The following is a 17890-nucleotide window of genomic DNA, read 5'->3' as shown; positions in this document are numbered from 1 at the left end:
ATCCTTTTACCCTGTGATATCTAGTTCATCTGGCCATACCCTCACAGTGCAATGGAAGAACCCAGGAGACCTACAGGGGACCTCTGGGTGGGGCCTGAATGGCTCAGCCCTCACAATCTGGGAGCATGACTCACTTGGCCATGGCAGTGGGATTATTTGGAGTGCATTGAAGAGAGCAAGCCTGTCTGTTTCCCATGTTGTGTCATCCAAACCCATACCCAGAAGCATCCTTAGAATATATGTAACTCTGTCCTGGCAGCACAGTCCCAAACAGGGATGAAGTCCCAACTTCGGAAATCCCCATGCTGCCCATGGAGCACCAAGGGCAAGAACTGAGGAAGAGATTGGGCAGAAAGTGAGTATCCAATCTTTTCTCCTTGGGTCCTGTCTGACCTGAGTCCCTGAGATCCTATGGGTGGTTGGGCTGTTGCAGCTAGGATGTTCCCTGTTTCAATGAGCACCATCAGTGTAAGGTAGTGTAATGCTACACTCAGTAGCACCATGACCAAAAGAGACTTGGGTGTCATGATTGATTACAAGATGAACATGAGCCACCAATGTGATGCTGCAGCTGGCAAAGCAAACAAAACCCTGGCTTGCATCTACTGATGCATCTCAAGCAAGACCCAAGAAGTCAACATGTGCAAGACCCGATGATCTCATGAGGTCCCTTCCAGCCCTAATGTCAATGAAATCTATGTTTCTTGGTTCTCCACTAGCCTCTATCAAAGTGGTGTAAATTATATGCAAAACAACCATTCAAGCAAGACAGAAGAATATTCTAGGTCCCCTTGGAACTGGAGCAACAGCTCAAGGAATGGAAGGCAGCCACCTGCCTGGGTCAGGAGTGGGGTTACTGCTCCTGCCCCTGATACACATGCCAAGCCCCTGTTTCTGACACCCTTCCTCAGACTGGGTGCACCTACATGCTCACTTTTTTGGGGAGTAGACTAATTAATTCTGTAGTAAAGCATCACTGTCTACATATGCAGTAAACTAATTAACTCCTAACAGTATTATCTTATGGCACAGTAATTCACTGCACTGAAACACATATGCAGACAGTGACCACATGCATAAATTGTGACTGGCCAGCCCAGCCAGCTTGGGGCCAGACTCCTGCCTCCTGCCTAGACCCTCAGCTGCCTGCCACCTGGAGCCCAGGGCTGACCCACCATTTGCCCTGCCAGCCTGTTCCACCCTGGCTCAAATTGCTGCTGTCCTGGCCACAAGTGTAGATCCTGAACCTAGGAGCAGTTTAATTGAGATCAGATGGCTCCAACGTTTATTGCTTCACCATTGAGGAGCAGCTCAGACCCTAAGGAGCCTAAGAATGCCAGTGGTGCTACTCCAGGAGTAAGCTGCTACCCTCTGTAAGAAAGGGTGTCAGAACCTGGCCCGTCAGGAAGTCCCAGGGCTGCCAAATCCTGTTGTTTAATAGAAATGTATGACTGGAAGGGAACCTTGCTCTTGAAGGCAACATCTCAGAGAATCCTTCTCAAAAGCCATTGAGCTTTGTTTTAAATCTCATTAGGATTTTTCTTGCCCTTATTTCTCTTATACAGAGATTTTTCATCTGTATTTCCTTTACAAAAAAAGTCCTGAATCCTGTTTCAATCATAAAAGGAACCACTCTGTGAAAATCATGTCCTTTTTGCAGGTCAGTGCTACTGGAAGCCAGTGCTGCCATTCATTTAATCCCAACCCAGGTCTGCTCTCCATATTAGCAGGAGAGTAAGGAGACCCAATTACTATAGCGACAACAAGTATTTATCCAAGGAAGAACAGGGACACTTGTTTAATGCCCTGACATATATCAGGACATATCTGAAGGTACATACTTTCCCATTGGGTGTGTCTACACTGCAAGCTGCCTCTGCCAATGCATTGTCAAAGTGCACCGTGTTACTTCCTAAATTGGGAATAGCACCATTGGTTCACACAGTGGGAGGACCAGACAAATAAGCCCCCAGCACTGATTAAAATATCCCCAAGGCCACATGAACATGGCTGTGCTGCTTTGGGGGTGGAAGGTGCCACACACCATGTGTTGTGGCATGTTTGCCCATGCCATTCCCTAGCACAGGAAGTCTGAAGTTTAGACACGACCTTAGACTTCTTAGTTTCTGCCACATGCCTTGGGTGTTTCCTCCCGGTTTCTTTTTACCGTAATTAACTCCCTATCATAGCTTCTTGTTAAAGCTTATCTTATCTGCCTTTAATTCTATACATTTTCATTAGTGAGTACTGATTTCTGTGCAATGCAGTGTAAGGTTAATATTATCTGCTGATATTACCATATACACATTTGCATAGACTATCACTGTTTTTATTCTGATAGTGCCACAAGAACACAAAAAAGAAAGGCAGGTTCCCTTGTTTTCGGTACTGCGCAGACATATAGTTTTAGGTACTGCACATAGTTTTAGGTGTGGCACAGACACATAGTAAGAAAGTTCCTGCTTCATAGAGGCTACAGAATCATAGAATCATAGAAAAGTAGGGATGGATGGGATCTCAGGGTCATGTAGTCCAACCCCCTGATCAAGGCAGGATCATCTCTATCCACCCCATCCCATACAAGTCCTCGTCTAACCTATTGCTAAAACTCCACAGACAACCTTGTTAGACAGCTCCAAGCCACATTGCCCCCAAACACCTGGAAGACACTAACCTGCCACAGGTAATGCAGGGGGACAAGGGCTGTCAGTGTCCCCTGTGCAAGGGTTGTAAAATGTACTTGGGAGATCTGCTGCCAACAAGGATCTGTACTGTCACTGTGGTTATATTACTGATTTACACCCTGCTCCCTTTTGCGGCCCTTTGGAATTTGGCCCTTGATTCTTCAGGGTGCAGCGTTGGGTCCTTTGTGCCATGTTGGATCAACCATAGTTCATGTTTTCTAGGGCAATGCAGTACCAGCCAAATTTATACACAGAGGCCCAAAGGAAGAAGTACCAGAGGAGCAAAGTTCAGCAGAAGATCCAGACTTTCAAGCGCTTCATTGAAAACTATCGGCGCCACATTGTGTGTGTGGTCCTGTTCTCTGCCATTACAGCTGGTGTATTTGTGGAGAGAGCATACTGTGAGTGTCCAGCCAGGGTCCAGGCAGCCAGTTCCAGAAACACTGGCAGAAAGGAGGGCAGCAGAAGTCTCTGTCTCGGGCTGCAGCCACCCCCCCAGGCTTGACCATGACTGAGGCAGTGCGTAGAGTTTGTGAGCCATTTAGATGGCAGGATGACAGGGCCTGGACTCTCCAGTGAGACTTGTGTCACACCCCCCACCCCTCCAAGCAGTGTAAAGGGACCTACTTCTGGTCATTAGAGTGGAGTGAGCAGAAAGGATTATATTTCACTGGCAGGCCTAGCTCCTGCTCTGACCATTCTGCACCAGTATAGAAGTGTCCTGGGGAAGGGGAGTAGCACATCAGACTGGAAGGGGGCACAGCAGAGCCATGATGCTCCGTGGGGATGCCATGCATTGTTGGCATAAGTTAGAGCAGCCCCAAGTCTCATAGAGGGTAAGTCTGGGGCTTCCACCCAGAAGGCCTCAGAAACAAAAAATGAGTATGAGCTTTCTAATGCCAAACCCCTCCAGTGCACCACATCCAGCTTCCCATGTGGAAATGAGCAGGTTTATTGCCCCTGTATCCTAGAGAGACCCAAAGGGTGAGCACGCCCCTTCTGCAGTATCATTCACAGCCTGGGTATTCAGTGCCCTGTAGTTCCTTCTCTGCATAACACAATGGCCCTGCTTGGTCTACAGATTACGCCTTTGCATCCCCACCCACTGGAATTGCACAGACCACTTTTGTTGGCATCATCATTTCACGAGGGGCAGCAGCCAGCATCTCCTTCATGTACTCCTACATCCTGCTCACCATGTGCCGTAACCTCATCACCTTCCTGCGGGAGACCTTCCTCAACCACTACATCCCCTTTGATGCTGCTGTGGATTTCCATCGCTGGATTGCTATGGGAGCCCTGATTTTCTCAGGTAGACTAGTTACTTGGGGAGGAAGTGGGAGTATCAATCTAGCCTCTGTACGATGGCAAATATAGCATCAATCCAAGCCAGCAACTTAGCATTCACAGCTAGGAACAGGCATGAGACAGGGTCCTTTACGTATGAGCAGCTCCACTGGACACAGGCTGAGGGAGATACATGAGCAAAAGTATGCAGATGCAGGTGGAACTTACAGGGTCAGGAGATGAAAACTGATGTGCTGCAGCATGATTCAGAAGGAAGAAAGGGAAACAGGTTGCCTGGCCAATGGACACTGCTTGACTGCAGTGCTCTCTTTGCCAATGTTATTCAGGTTGTGTGTTTTGGTTTCATGCACAGAATGACAGCACAATGTGACAAAGTATTTGCCTTCTCACTCTCTGTGTCTGTCTCCTGCAGTTCTTCACACCGCGGGCCATGTTGTGAATGTCTACATCTTCTGTGTCAGCCCTCTCAGCATTCTGTCCTGTCTCTTCTCCAATGTCTTTATGGATGATGGGTAAGCCTGGATAGGAGGCATTGCCCTTGAGAAGGGCTGGCTTAGGAAAGTAGAACTGTCTGAAAAGTTTGGGAAGAGCATGGAAGAAGGAGGGTTTGACACAGGGAACTGAGTGAGGTGGATCTGATGGCCTGAGAGATCTCTCTCAGCCTGACACATGCTGGTATTTGGTGGAATGATATCCCTTAGGAGATGACTTTGCATTGGTGAAGTAACACCGTCCCAGAAAAGCACTGTCTTTGCCTTGTTCACTGTGGGTGTAGCTGGGACAGGTGTGGATGGCCTACCATCACCAAGCATTGGGTTTATTCCTTGGAGATGGAAGGAAAGGATTGCCTGGTTTGAGAGACCAGAGTTTTGTTTGTGTGTATAGCACACGGTGCAGGTATTGTAATGGGTCCAGGTGGCCAGCAGACCTTTGTACGGGTGTGTGGGCTGCACGGGTGCAGTTTTTGTAACAGGTTAAGGTTTTCTTTGGGGAGTAACACTCGGAGTGCAGATATATATAACTGTGTGTGTATGTGTGTATTTTTTTTTTTTTACAAAAAAATAAAATTCCATGGGGCTTGTGGTGGCTGGGTGTGTGATTGTATGGTTTGGTTGTCAGAAGATTAATTACTTTGCTCCCCTCCAGGTCACAGTTACCACAGAAGTACTACTGGTGGTTCTTTCAGACCATCCCAGGTAAGGCCAGAGGGATGTGAACATGTCCATGCACATCACACTGTGTGCTTTTGTGTTTAGTGAGTCTGTCTTCATTGCTCCAACATCTCTACATTTCCTAGCAAGGCATGGCCCCCTTCTTGGCCAAGCCCATTCCTACCATCCCTCCTCTATTACTTCCCAACCCTGTCTCTCACAGGCATGACTGGTGTTCTGCTGCTTGTGATCCTTGCCATCATGTATGTGTTCGCCACCCACCACTTCCGACGTGTCAGCTTCCAGGGCTTCTGGATCTCCCACCACTTCTACGTGCTGCTTTACATCCTAGTAAGCCGGCTCTGATTCCTGCTGTCGTGCTAGTTCTTGTTGCTGGATACTGATGTGTATATTGTGTATCTCGTGCACAGCATTCATGAGCTGTAGGCAGGGATGTAGTGGGTGGGGGAGGAGGAGTAGAGAGCAGATGGGCTTCTTAACTAGTCTTTCAGGAGACCTCCTGATGTAGACCTAACACTGGGACCTGTTTGTCCCCCATAGAAGCAAGGCAGCAGTACCAAGGGATGCTGCCAGGCAGGAGGGAGGTTAATAGCCTGCAAATTAGCATGAGCTTAGGCAGATGAATGTGACTGGTAAAGAAGATAATATCCCTCAGTGCAGGAGGGGAGATCCAGGAGAAAGGTCAGTACCTGCAGAGACTGGAGCACAAGCAACCACAGCGTCTTGACTAATGAACATGGTGTGGCCCAAGGGAGAGTTGACTTGCTTGGGACTCAGGAGAGCAGAGTTCATGGCTCTGCTGCTGGGTGACTCTCTGCCCTTCAGTTTTTCCAGCTGTGAAATGGTGATAATCTTGACCCTCCTTAGTAAAGCACTTGGAGACCTACTGAGGGAAGCATGAGGCATTGTTGCTGTTTGTGCCTAACATCCTCCTGTCATCTCTCAACCCTATCTCTCCCAAGCATGGGTGATTCTACATGCTCCCTGAGCCCTGTGACCTAGCCTTGTGCTTGGCTATGGCCCCACCATCTTGTTGCTTCATTTGGGGCATGTTAATGCATGAGCTGTTTCTAGCACTAAGTGTGGGAGTAACAGTTGTGCTCACTGTTGTGTTCCCAGATCATTATCCACGGCAGCTACGCTCTGATCCAACAGCCCCGTTTCCATATCTTCTTCATTATCCCAGCTCTCATCTATGGGGGTGATAAGCTGATAAGCCTGAGCAGGAAGAAGGTGGAGATCAATGTGGTGAAAGCTGAGCTCCTTCCATCAGGTACAGTGGTGACAGGTTCCCTGTGGGCCAGCAGAGATAGAGGGAGCTCTCAGCAGAGAGGGGAGCTATCTCTGGTTCCTCCAAGACGTGAAAGGCAGGTGCTCCTCACAGCCTGAGATCTTTGCCACCCTGGGGCCTGCCAGCTCCTTGTCTCCTGTCCTGCCCAAGTCAGCAGAGTAGTGCCTTCCTTGGAAAGGCCTCAGGTGAGCTGCTGGTGCTGGCTGGGAGCTGCATTCACCTTGGAGCTGCAGATGTTACGAGGGAGCCAGGTCCTGTGATACCAACAGTCCTCACACCTTCTAAGCACAGCCATGAGCCAGCCTTCCTAGTGCCTTGGTGAGGCAGGGCAACTCCATTAGGTGTCTTCACTGGTGCCGTAAAGGCCCAAACATCTGCGTCAGACATGTTGGTAGGGAATTTTGGTACTCGTAGGCTAAACCAGACATTCCCTCCTAGGCTCCCAGGGCTTTCCTCTGGTTCAGATGCTGTGAAGACCCCAAAGCCACTTGCCAGGCAGCCCCCAAGACAAGCTCCCATCTGCTAGCAGCACAGTGCTGGAGCCCTGTGCCACCTTCCTTGTGCACAGTGTAATGCCTGGTTTCTTCCTACACAAGTGCTTCTGCTTCCTGGATGGACATCCAGACAGGGCTCTCCTTTCCTCTTCATGGTTAGTCTCTAGCTGCAAGTTGAGTCATGGAGCCTGCACCCAGGTCCAGAGCTCCCCGCAGCCCTCATAGTCCTGTCCCATTTCCCCAGTGTACCTCAGCTGGGTATAGTGTGAGCAGCCAGTACCTCAGGAAATGTGCTAAGGAAGCCCTTTGTCCTTCTCCTAGGTGTCACCTACCTCAAGTTTCAGCGGCCACAGGACTTTGACTACAAATCTGGGCAGTGGGTACGGATTGCCTGCTTGTCCCTAGGCACAAATGAGTACCATCCCTTCACCCTGACCTCTGCACCCCATGAGGATACACTGAGCCTTCACATCCGAGCAGCTGGGCCCTGGACCACCCGGTTGCGGGAGCTGTACTCCCCTGAGAGTGTGGCTGAGATTGGCCAGTATCCCAAGGTAAAATCAGCATTTCCACCACAGTCAGCCCAGTGTGGGTTGCAGGGGACAGAGCTGCATCTTTGGGGGTGAAAGGCCTGTGGTGCATGGGCCTTCACAGTGTGTGTCTCTGAGCTGGCTCACCAGTGAGCCCCAGCCTGGTATGGGGAGAAAGGGGATCCCTCAGTTGCCAGTGCCTGTGAGCTAAGATGCCTGGATTGCTTGGAGCCACAAGGTCCAACCTTAGCTGGGCTGACTCAGTCTGTCACCTGAGTCATGACGGTACTTCGATAGCTGTGATGGTTTCCATGTGTGAGATGTCCAGTTCCTGGAAGGGCTGCCTGTCACAAGCCCTGTACAGCTAACTATAGCCCAGCATAGCTAACACCCGTCTTCTTTCCAGCTCTACCTGGACGGACCATTTGGTGAGGGCCACCAGGAGTGGAACAAATTTGAGGTGTCTGTGCTGGTGGGAGGGGGCATTGGGGTCACACCCTTTGCCTCCATCCTCAAGGACCTGGTTTTCAAGTCATCGCTTAGCACTAAACTTCTGTGTAAGAAGGTAAGAGTCATCCAGAGAGGGAGAGGACCCTCCTTGTGTCCTCCTGCCCCATGCTGAGTGGGAGGAACGTGTAGCAGAGACCACCCAGGTGTGACTTCTCAGGGGAGAGTGAGCAGAGGACCAAGCTTTGCTGGCACTAACCACAGGTCCTGGGGGCTGTAAGATCAGTGCCTTGCTGCCCTCAGAGCTGCTGCTTCTCCTATTGCTGTTCAGTTAGAAATGGCTGCAGGGGGCTACACTGCTGAAAACAACATCAGCCCCCACCACCATGTGCCTTTGCTGAGGACTTAACCTGGGGCAGCCCCTGTAGAGGCTATGAATGGCTCACACACCCATCTGCCCTCAGAGCACCCACCTCTGTACAGCCCCCTAAGCACAGAGCTTCCACCTTTGATTCCACAGCCAGGAATCTCTCCCAGGGCTAATTCAGGCTCCCCCAGGGCAGGACCAACTCGGGGCAATCCCCAGGGCAGGATATGACTGCAGGGCTCCTGGAGAGGCATCTGGTTACTGTGCCTGACAGGACACGGACACTGTGGGAGTCCCCTAGAGCAGTGTCTAGCTGTCAGTTGCCCAGGCCAGTGGCTGGTTGTGGGGTTCCCTGGTTAGGGTTTCTCAGGGGTGGGGGATGATGCTCTGCTCCCCCAGCCCTAGTGCTGACCCTTTTTCATCGCTCCCAGATCTATTTCATCTGGGTGACGCGCACACAGCGACAGTTTGAGTGGCTGGCCGACATCATTCGTGAGGTGGAGGAGAGCGACCAGCTTGGCCTGGTCTCCGTGCACATCTACATCACCCAGCTGGCTGAGAAGTTTGACTTGCGCACCACCATGCTGGTGAGTGCCCAGCACCGGGAAGGGGAGAGGTCCAGGGTGGGGCCAGGCCAGGCCAGGGGCCAGTTTCTTCCCAGCTGGGGAGGGGCCAGAACCCCTTACACTATGGCACAAAGGAACCAGTCCCCGCCTCGGGGCAAGGAGCAAAGTGGGGCAATATCCAGCTTGCAAGCTGGGTCAGGCAAGGATGTGGGAACAAGGGAGGGCTGCACAGCCTTGATGCTTTGAGGCTGCTTCACAGGTCTCCTCACAGTGGGTCCTGCCCAGTGCCTGGGAAATGTGTCATGAGAGCAGCTATTTTCCTCTCTGGGACAATGCTCAGGGCACAGGTCAGGACTGGCGATTGATGCTAGCTGAGGGCTCTCCTTGCCCCTCTGTGCCAGGCTTCCACTTTTACCCCATGAGAGATGGGGAGGTCTTGTCCCAGGCTCCCCATCCCTGTTCTGACTCATGGCTGCCCTTCTCTTTCCAGTACATCTGTGAGCGGCACTTCCAGAAGGTCCTGAACCGGAGCCTGTTCACGGGGCTGCGCTCCATCACGCACTTTGGGCGGCCTCCGTTTGTACACTTCTTCAACTCCCTGCAGGATGTTCACCCCGAGGTCAGCGCCTGCCAGCCCTCAACCTCTGGGAACCTCTGACAATCCCATATTACAGTGGCTTTGAGGGCACTGGGATTATACTTAGCATTGTGAGCCCTGGCACAAAAAGAGCATGGGTCTAAGCACAGTGGGGCAGGGCTGGGCTGAAAGGAGTGTCCTGCAGGCCCCATGACATGCTGAAGCCATGCTGAGGATAGGAGAGGCATCCTCTGCTCCCTACCTGCAGGGAGAGTGACCAATCCTTACCTCAGCACATCTCCACTGATCCAGGGTATACAAATCTCCTTCTGCCCCACCATGGCAAAGCCAGAGCCAAAGGGCTTTGGACTCCATGGAAGAGCTTGCCACCAGTTCTGAGGCATTCACCGCACAGTGTCACCAGGACAGAGGAGGGCACCTTGCTAATCCAAGGGTTGACAGAGGTTTCTGGTCTTCAGACCCAAACTCCAACTCCTGCTCACTTCCATGACAGACAGAAGTAAAATGACAAATTCCCAGTGGGATCAGCTCATTCCTAGTCATCTTGGGTCTGGGGCTGACTAGACCCGTGTGTGCAGAGTCCTCTAGCAGCGGGAAGTGCCAGTGCACTTGAGGGTTGCCTGTGCACAGCTGTCCCAGACTAGGAGGCATTAGTCCCTTCCCCCTTTCCTCTCCTCCCTCCACAATCACTGATCAACTCAACAGAGTTTAAAAAATGATGAAAGTCGTTGGGAGGGAGAAAAAAAAAGTCAGCGCATAGAGCTGAGAAGAGCTAGAGACAGTTATTCCAGCCAGGAGTCCCAGGGGACCGGTGCTTGTCTACAGGGCTGTGAAAGGCATGAGGAGCCTTAACTTGAAGCAGTGGTGACTGGTAGGCCTCTGCGGAGTGACTAGTATTCACTTTGTTTTCATATTCGGCTGATTCAGGAGACAGTGATTTGAATCACTGTCCTGACTCAATTCGGCCGAATTTGATTCAGAGATTTGGCTGCTGCTAAGTCTCCAAATCGGCCAGGCCAGGCCCAATCCCCCGCCCCGGCACTGGTTGCCCCACCCACCCCAGTTCTTTGGAAAAAAAGTCCTGACTCACCTGGTGCTGGGGGGGGGAGGGGTATGGAAATCCCTGCTGCCTCCCATTGCCCCATTTGTGTGGGGGGCTCTACCATGACTCCCCACCCCCAACTCCTCCAGCCCCCCCACAGGTGCTCTGCCAGGGCCAGCTCTGGCCCTTTAAGAAAAACAAACCCCAAAACACACTACTCCTACAGGTGGGGGGCAATCCCTGCACCACATGGCGCTCTGCACAAGCCCCCGAAGCCCCAAGGCTGCTGCAGGAGCAGTGAGTCCCGGGGCTTTTCTCCATTTTTTTTCCTTAAAGGGCCAGGGCTGGCCTGGGTGGGGTGGGACAGGGGCTCATTCTGAAGATGTGGAGAGCTTTGAATCAATTCAGACCTTTAAATTGGTCCCGTGATTCGATTTGGATTTGGAGACTCGGCACCAAATCAGACTGAATCTCTCTTCCACCCAAAGCTTCACATAGCCCTAGTGACCGGGGCTATTAGCGGTGACGGAGAGGGCCGGGCAAAGGATGGATCATTCCACACACACTTCTTTTTGTGTAACCCAGGCGGTTGTGTAACCCAGGCGGTACTCTGGGGAAAGTGCAAAATGTCAAGTGACAAGGAAATATAGGGCCTTGGTACCTGAAGGGGGAGAAAGACGGGGGGGCACGCAATAGCCCCTTTCCACTGCAAGAAGATTTGTTTCTTGTTAGCTCATTCACCTCAAGTCACCTCAGCTAGGACATGAACCCAGATCTCCTACATGGTAGGCAGGAATGCTGCCACACAGTCACCACTAGTGGCACTACTGCAGCCTGCGAGGGGTCTTGACCTTCCCAGAGCCTGGCCTCACATCAAGCTGGCCTCTGATTGGAGGAGCTGGAAGCAGAGCTGGGAGCCTCTCAGGTTGCTGCTCAGATCCTTGCTGGAGAGGGAGGAAGCCTCTCCTGCTGGCTGCAGCCTCTCCCAGGGGATCCTGGAGCCCAGCGGGGAGCCTCTCCTGCTAGCCGGCCGGCCACGCGCTGCGCTGCGCTGCGCTGCGCTGCGCTGCGCTGCTGAGGGTCCCACTGCTGCCTGCAGGTCCTGCTCTTTCAGGCTCTTCTGGGGTACTGCTCCTGCCCCGCTGGCTCAGCTCTGTGAAGCTCCTTCCTTGTTGTCCCTCACTGGTCTCTCCTAAGTCAGCCCACGCTGCCCCTTTTATCCCCCTCCAGGTCACCCAAGGGGCCAATCAGGGGACACTGGGGGGGGGGTGAGTCTCTGGGCCCTGATTGGTGCGGAAATGGAATCCCAAGTCCTCCAATCATATTTTACCCCTTCAAAACCTCTGGGCCAAATCATTACCAGAGTGGTGCAGAAAGGGAATCCCAAGTCCTCCAATCATCTTTTCCCTTTCAAACCCCCTGGGCCAGGTCACTGCCAGCCAGCCCCTCACATCTTTTGAAACTCTTCCATGAAAACATCTGTTTCCTATCTCTGTTGGAAGCTGGAGTAGACGCCTACTCCCTGCCCCTGGTGGGAGGAAGTTATAAGTAGCACTTGAGGGGGGCAGGGTGTGCAGCTCAGGTTCTGGCAGAGGGGCATGAGCTGGTATGAATGAGCATAGCCCAGTGCAGGAGGCCAGCTGAAACATCCCTGCTCTCAGGCTTTCATTGCTCTGGTATTAGACACCCCTTTGTTTTTCCTCCCTCCCCAGGTGCAGAAGATCGGTGTGTTCAGCTGCGGCCCCCCAGGGATGACCAAGAATGTGGAGAAAGCCTGTAAGCAGATCAACAAGAAGGACCAGGCCTACTTCATGCATCACTATGAGAACTTCTAACCGCCTCCCATCCCTGTAGGATGCCCAGGCCTGCCCCACCAGCAGGACTGTTCTGTGAACAGCTGTGTCATTGATCAATCTAAGTACTTCTAGGTCCTAGGGAAGGTTCCTGCTACTTCTCAGATGGGAGCTGTTACATATCTACAACATTTCTGTTCCTGCAAGCTTGGAGGAGGGCTGCCTCTGAACCACAGCTGAGCTGCTGGGGCAGGATGGACTTGCAAGGGTTTCTGAGATCATTGCCCAGGGTGTGCTGCATGGACTGTGATGATCTGGAGACCCCAAGGACAGCATGGCCCAGCAGACAGTGCTTCCCTCTCACCCCAGGGGCCCACAGCGTCTCCCACAGAAAAAAGTGCCTAGAACTTTCCAACAAAACACCTGCATTGCAGCAGAGGTGCAAAGCTTCAGCAACTTAAATTATAGTGGCCCAAAGAGTCCTGGGATGCAACCCTGCCCCGGTAAACTGAACAGCAAAGATCCCATTGATTTCAACAGAGCCAGGACTCTGTCCCTGGCATAAATGAGCAATCCAGTGTGGGGGCAGACAAAAATCACACATCTGAGATCCCCTGCATAACTGAAGTTGAGGACAGGCTGCAGCTATCTGGCTTGAGTATCAGTTGGCTAGGGCACCAACTGGCTGTCCTGAATAAAAGTGTCCATGCTAGTATTAAATGCAGCTTAGGCAAAGCAATTTAAGGTCAGAGCCTAAGCTAATTTGGATCAGTGTTTGTCAGTGATCCTGTGTAGACAATCTCTGTTAACTTCACTAATTCATCTCCCTTGCTACAGTTTATTAGATTGTACTCAGCTCATCTGTGGTTGTTTACTTCTGGTATTTAATAGCTTAACTTTTCTTTTATACTTGCATTTGCTTTTCACTCTTCAGTTTGATTGCTGCTATTAATACCTGTTTAAATAATGACCTGATATAGAAGAAGAAGTATTCTCTGGCAGAAGGCGAGGTAGAGATGCATCCCAGTCTGGTATAGAAACCACCACTGCTACGAGTTAAGAGTTTTATTATAATTATATGACAAAAATGTGCTGGTGGTACTTAAGGTTGAACTGAAAAATTTGCTGGTGGTACTTAAAGTTGTATCATTTTAAATTGGCGGTGCACAATCTGTCAGAGTTTGGGAACCACTGACAAACTTATGTAAGGTCCCTTCACAGCAGCTGATGAATCAAGCCTGCTGCTTATGCAAGTTTATGCTATGCATCTCTCATCTAGTTAGTCTGCAAGGTGCAAGTCTAGCTTGCCTTGCTAAAGAAGGACAACTGCAAACTGTCTGATGTAGGTAATCACTTTTAAAAATAATTCTGAAAGTTTAACTATATTTTTATTTTGATTAGTATGAACTCTTTTATAGATGAGCTGTGGGCAAGTAAATTGAAATGGCTTTGATTTTAAGGTACTTCATTTCCTTTTTTGCATCCTTGTGACAAGATATTTAACAAAATTCACAGATTTGCTGGAATCAGACAGGGCTGCACCATAAGCACCTGTGCTACAGCTTTTAACTTGCAATCTCTGGGCTGTCAGCTGTTCACCATAGCACATGTGGCACCCCAGCCCCCATTTTTAAATACTGACAAAATAAAAGCAATTACATTTTTGCCTTGGCTTCTGTCTCTTGTAATTAGTGATAGTGGTGATTGTTGTTTGGTATTCAGGCATCAATGACTAATAAGAGCTAATGTTCATTCCATACCTCTAAGGAATTGCGAGCATAATGACACTCTTGAAAGTGATTGAACTAAAACTGAATTTAAAATGGATTGGTTATACCACATTAAACCTCCATGTGGACACAAATTCCCTTCCTTTACCCACAAAGATAGGCGGGTGATCCAGGCTGACCTGGACAGGCTCAGCAAATGGGTGGACGAGAACCTGACGGTGTTTAACACCGAAAAATACAAGGTTCTCCACCTTGGGAGGAAAAACCTGCAGCATCCTTATAGGCTCGGCAGTGCTACGTTGGATAGCACTACAGAAGAAAGAGACTTGGGGGTCATCATTGACCACAAGATGAACATGAGCCTACAATGCGATGCTGCGGCTAGTAAAGTGACCAAAATGCTGGCTTGCGTCCATAGATGCTTCTCGAGCAAATCCTGGGACGTCATTCTCCCCTTGTACTCAGCCTTGGTGAGGCTGCAGCTGGAGTACTGCGTCCAGTTTTGGGCTCCACAATTCAAAAAGGATGTGGAAAGCTTGAGAGAGTCCAGAGGAGAGCCACGCGCATGATCAGAGGTCAGGAAAACAGATCTTATGATGACACGCTGAGAGCCACGGGACTCTTTAGCCTGGAAAAGTGCAGGCTCAGGGGTGATCTGATGGCCACCTATAAGTTTATCAGGGGTGACCACCAGGATCTGGGGGAACGTTTGTTCACCAGAGCGCCCCAAGGGATGACGAGGTCGAACGGTCACAAACTCCTGCAAGACCGTTTCAGGCTGGACATAAGGAAGAATTTCTTTACTGTCCGAGCCCCCAAGGTCTGGAACAGCCTGCCACTGGAGGTGGTTCAAGCACCTACATTGAACACCTTCAAGAGTAAACTGGATGCTTATTTTGCTGGGATCCTATGACCCCAGCTGACTTCCTGCCCTTTGGGCAGAGGGCTAGACTCGATGATCTCCCGAGGTCCCTTCCAGCCCAATGTCTATGAAATCTATGAAAACCAGATTACAGCAACTAAAGTGAGAGCATCCACACAGGAATTTAATGCAGTTTAACCAGTTGGCTTTAGAGGCTTGTTTGGATTAACTTTCCTGAGTGCCCTAGACAAGCCCTTAATTGGAGCAAGTAACAGCATGGCCACAGGCACACAAACAAGTTTACAGCGAGGGAAAGGCAGGCAGGGTCCCTCCATAGTAACTGCCTTTGTGCACTCTTACCCCACAGGAAATGGAAAATAAAACCATAATGACTTGGTTGTCTTTCACAAAGGTGAAAGTCATGGCTGCTTACCTTTCATGAGCTGCAGGGAAAGAGCATTGAAATGGGCAGCTAACCTGCTGTGCCCCTTTTCCTCTTGATAATTTGTTCCTGTGGCCACAGCTAGGTCCCAGCAACCTGTCACCACTGGCTTGGATTCTGCTGCTCTCTCCAGAAGCTGCCCTGAGATCTGGGGAGTGATATTAGTGTAAAGCCAGGGTGGATGAGAACAGAGCTAGTTTACTTAATAAGCACACGTGGCCTCTGAAGTAGGATGTTGTAGTGATTGCTATCCTGTCTGATCATCGCAGGAATGGAGCCAAGGACTCTCAGAACCAAGAATCGCCAGAGCTTTGGCTTGGGGGCAGGCTTTCCAGCTGGTAGTTTTACTAGCTTCACTTCCCTACAGACAGAGGCTGGGTGAGACACCCAGGCCAGGCTAACTGATAGGTCTCACACATCCTGCATTAAGATGCTGAAACCAGATGCCCAGGTTATTTATGAGCACAGCACAAAAAATTATGCTCATGGAGAGGGGTTCCCACCCATAATCAGTGCAGGCATTTCAGCTGCTCTGCACAGAGACACAAGGTTGAAGCAGGGCGTGAGATATGGCTCTTAAAGTTCTCCTAGGTGGCATCAGTACTAAGACCAGGGAGTAGAGACCATTAGACCTGTCAGGGGTCTCCCTGCTCCTGCAGCAAGAGACTATAGCTTCTTCAGCTAATGTGACCTCTCTGAACGTAGTTGAGCCAGGACCTAGCACAAGGCATTTCTCCCAGCCATCTGGTCACTGAACCTGGCTGCTGCCTCTGGCCCCAGGACTGGCCAAGCCCCAAAACAAGGACTTGACCATGTGGCACTAGTCACAGAGCTGATACTGTTCTTTCACCCTAGTAGCATGAATGAGCGTGGGCTTGTCTCCAGTGCAGCAGGCCTATAATTACAGCCTAGACTCAGTCCAGCTGTGCTCCCTTGCAGAAGCTGAATCAAGCCAGGAGGGTGAGTGACTAAAGTGAAAACCCCAATGATGAGGCTACAGAGCATCAGCACTTCAAATTATTAGCACCATTACCCCAAACCCAGAGATTATAAGGGCTCTGAGTCATGGGAAGGGGATGAGTTTCCCACAGAGCTGCCTGATTTCACAGGCATGTTCTTATTAGAATAGATTGCTTTGAATCTCCTGGTCCCACCACCTTCAGTGAATAACTCAGGTAGAGCACACACCCATCACCAACTTCTCCAAGGGTTAGCTCTAGAACTGAAGTTTCCCAGGAAGCAAGGAGAACATCCAGGGAGTTCATCAAACATCCTAGGATGTCTGTGGTGGAGAGAGATAAGAAAAGCAAGTGCTGGCAGGGAGTATAGTCAGGAGACCCATTCTCCTTGATTTAGAGAGTTCATGTGACTTGCAAGAGTGCTCACTCCAGAAACTCCCTCATACATCCAGCAGAATGAGGGAGTTGAATTTCTTGGGATCCAGGGCCTCCTGGTTCCCCAGCACAGGCACTGGGAACCTGCTGCAGCCTCTCTGCTTGTCCTGATGCGTCAAACACTTCCCTGTGGGGGTGTGCAGGTTGTGATCTGGTAAGCTGCATACTTGCCACCCCACTGGGAACAGGCTCAGAGGCCCTGGGGTTGGGTGCTATTGGAGAGCCTGGATGGGTTGGCCTAGATCAGGGGACCTCAGCCAGTCTGCAGTCCCTGCCACCCACCCCCAGCCCACATGGTGGGCCCTTCAGCCTGGCTTGTCCAACATGCCAGGGCTGCCTGGGATCTGGGCAGTGGGCACTCGGGGCCCCTTCCAGGCATTTTCAGTCCTTTTGGCAATTTGTGAGAGTGTGTTGTTTTCTGATCCCTGTGAGTAGGAAGGACAGTGAGCCCCATGGACAGTGGCAGCCTCACTGCAAAAGGGTCCTATGAGGATGCATTTGGGGACTCCTCATAGATAGCAACTACATCAGCTTTTAACTCCACCTTTCAAGCTTTTAACCTGAACTGACTGCAAAGCCTGCACAGATACAGTGTCCTGCAGACAGCTACATCTACACAGGCAAAGTCCCAACAGGTGACACAAGTACCTGTGCTCCTGTATCTGTGCCCCACCACTGGCTGTGATCTTGCCCTGATTCTTGTCTCTGGACTTCTGTTCCTACCCTTCCTCTTCACTTCCCAGGCCTAAGCATTAGACCTGGCTTTCCATGCTCCAGAAATAACATCCAGGAGCTTTCCGAGCCTTTGGTGCTTGATCCTCAATAAACCTTGGAAAATCCAGAGAACTGGAAGCACTATAGTGTCAGCAGATAAAAAGGAGGATGCACAAAATTACAAATGGGTCAGCTTGACATTGGGCAAAGTCATAGGAATGGCAATACTGGACTGACTTTATAAGGGACCCAATCAACGTGGTTTTATGGGGAGCAGATCTTGATGAACTTGCTGTTGGCTTTCTGATGAGATCACCTGGTTGGCTCATACAGGTGATTCGTGTAATAAAGATAAACTCTGCAAAGCCCTAGAGGTCCCTGCTTTGCATTCTCACTCAGGCAAGCAGGACCTGAGTAACTTTGCAGCTCTTTCATTCCAGAGGTCCCCTCCTGTAG

At 50.6% G+C, this 17890-nt stretch overlaps 1 protein-coding gene across 1 annotated transcript in view; it reads left to right on the top strand.

Moving 5' to 3' along the window:
- The window catches only part of DUOX2 (dual oxidase 2), a 37368-nt gene extending 25034 nt beyond the window's left edge, over positions 1-12334 (top strand). The window contains exons 22-33 of the mRNA XM_090028610.1: positions 260-355; positions 2907-3085; positions 3766-3996; positions 4405-4504; positions 5139-5188; positions 5367-5494; positions 6284-6437; positions 7271-7503; positions 7886-8044; positions 8725-8880; positions 9350-9478; positions 12212-12334. Of these exons, the coding sequence (XP_089884736.1) occupies positions 260-355; positions 2907-3085; positions 3766-3996; positions 4405-4504; positions 5139-5188; positions 5367-5494; positions 6284-6437; positions 7271-7503; positions 7886-8044; positions 8725-8880; positions 9350-9478; positions 12212-12334 (1738 nt within the window). The remainder of the gene's footprint in view (positions 1-259; positions 356-2906; positions 3086-3765; positions 3997-4404; positions 4505-5138; positions 5189-5366; positions 5495-6283; positions 6438-7270; positions 7504-7885; positions 8045-8724; positions 8881-9349; positions 9479-12211) is intronic.
- The last annotated feature ends 5556 nt before the right edge of the window (positions 12335-17890 follow it).

Source organism: Crocodylus siamensis, chromosome 15 (genome assembly GCF_052110815.1).
Source record: "Crocodylus siamensis isolate JL-2025a chromosome 15, ASM5211081v1, whole genome shotgun sequence".
Taxonomy (NCBI): Eukaryota; Metazoa; Chordata; order Crocodylia; family Crocodylidae; genus Crocodylus; species Crocodylus siamensis.
The sequence above is the reverse complement of the archived record's forward strand: the minus strand, read 5'-3'. Positions and strand labels throughout refer to the sequence as shown.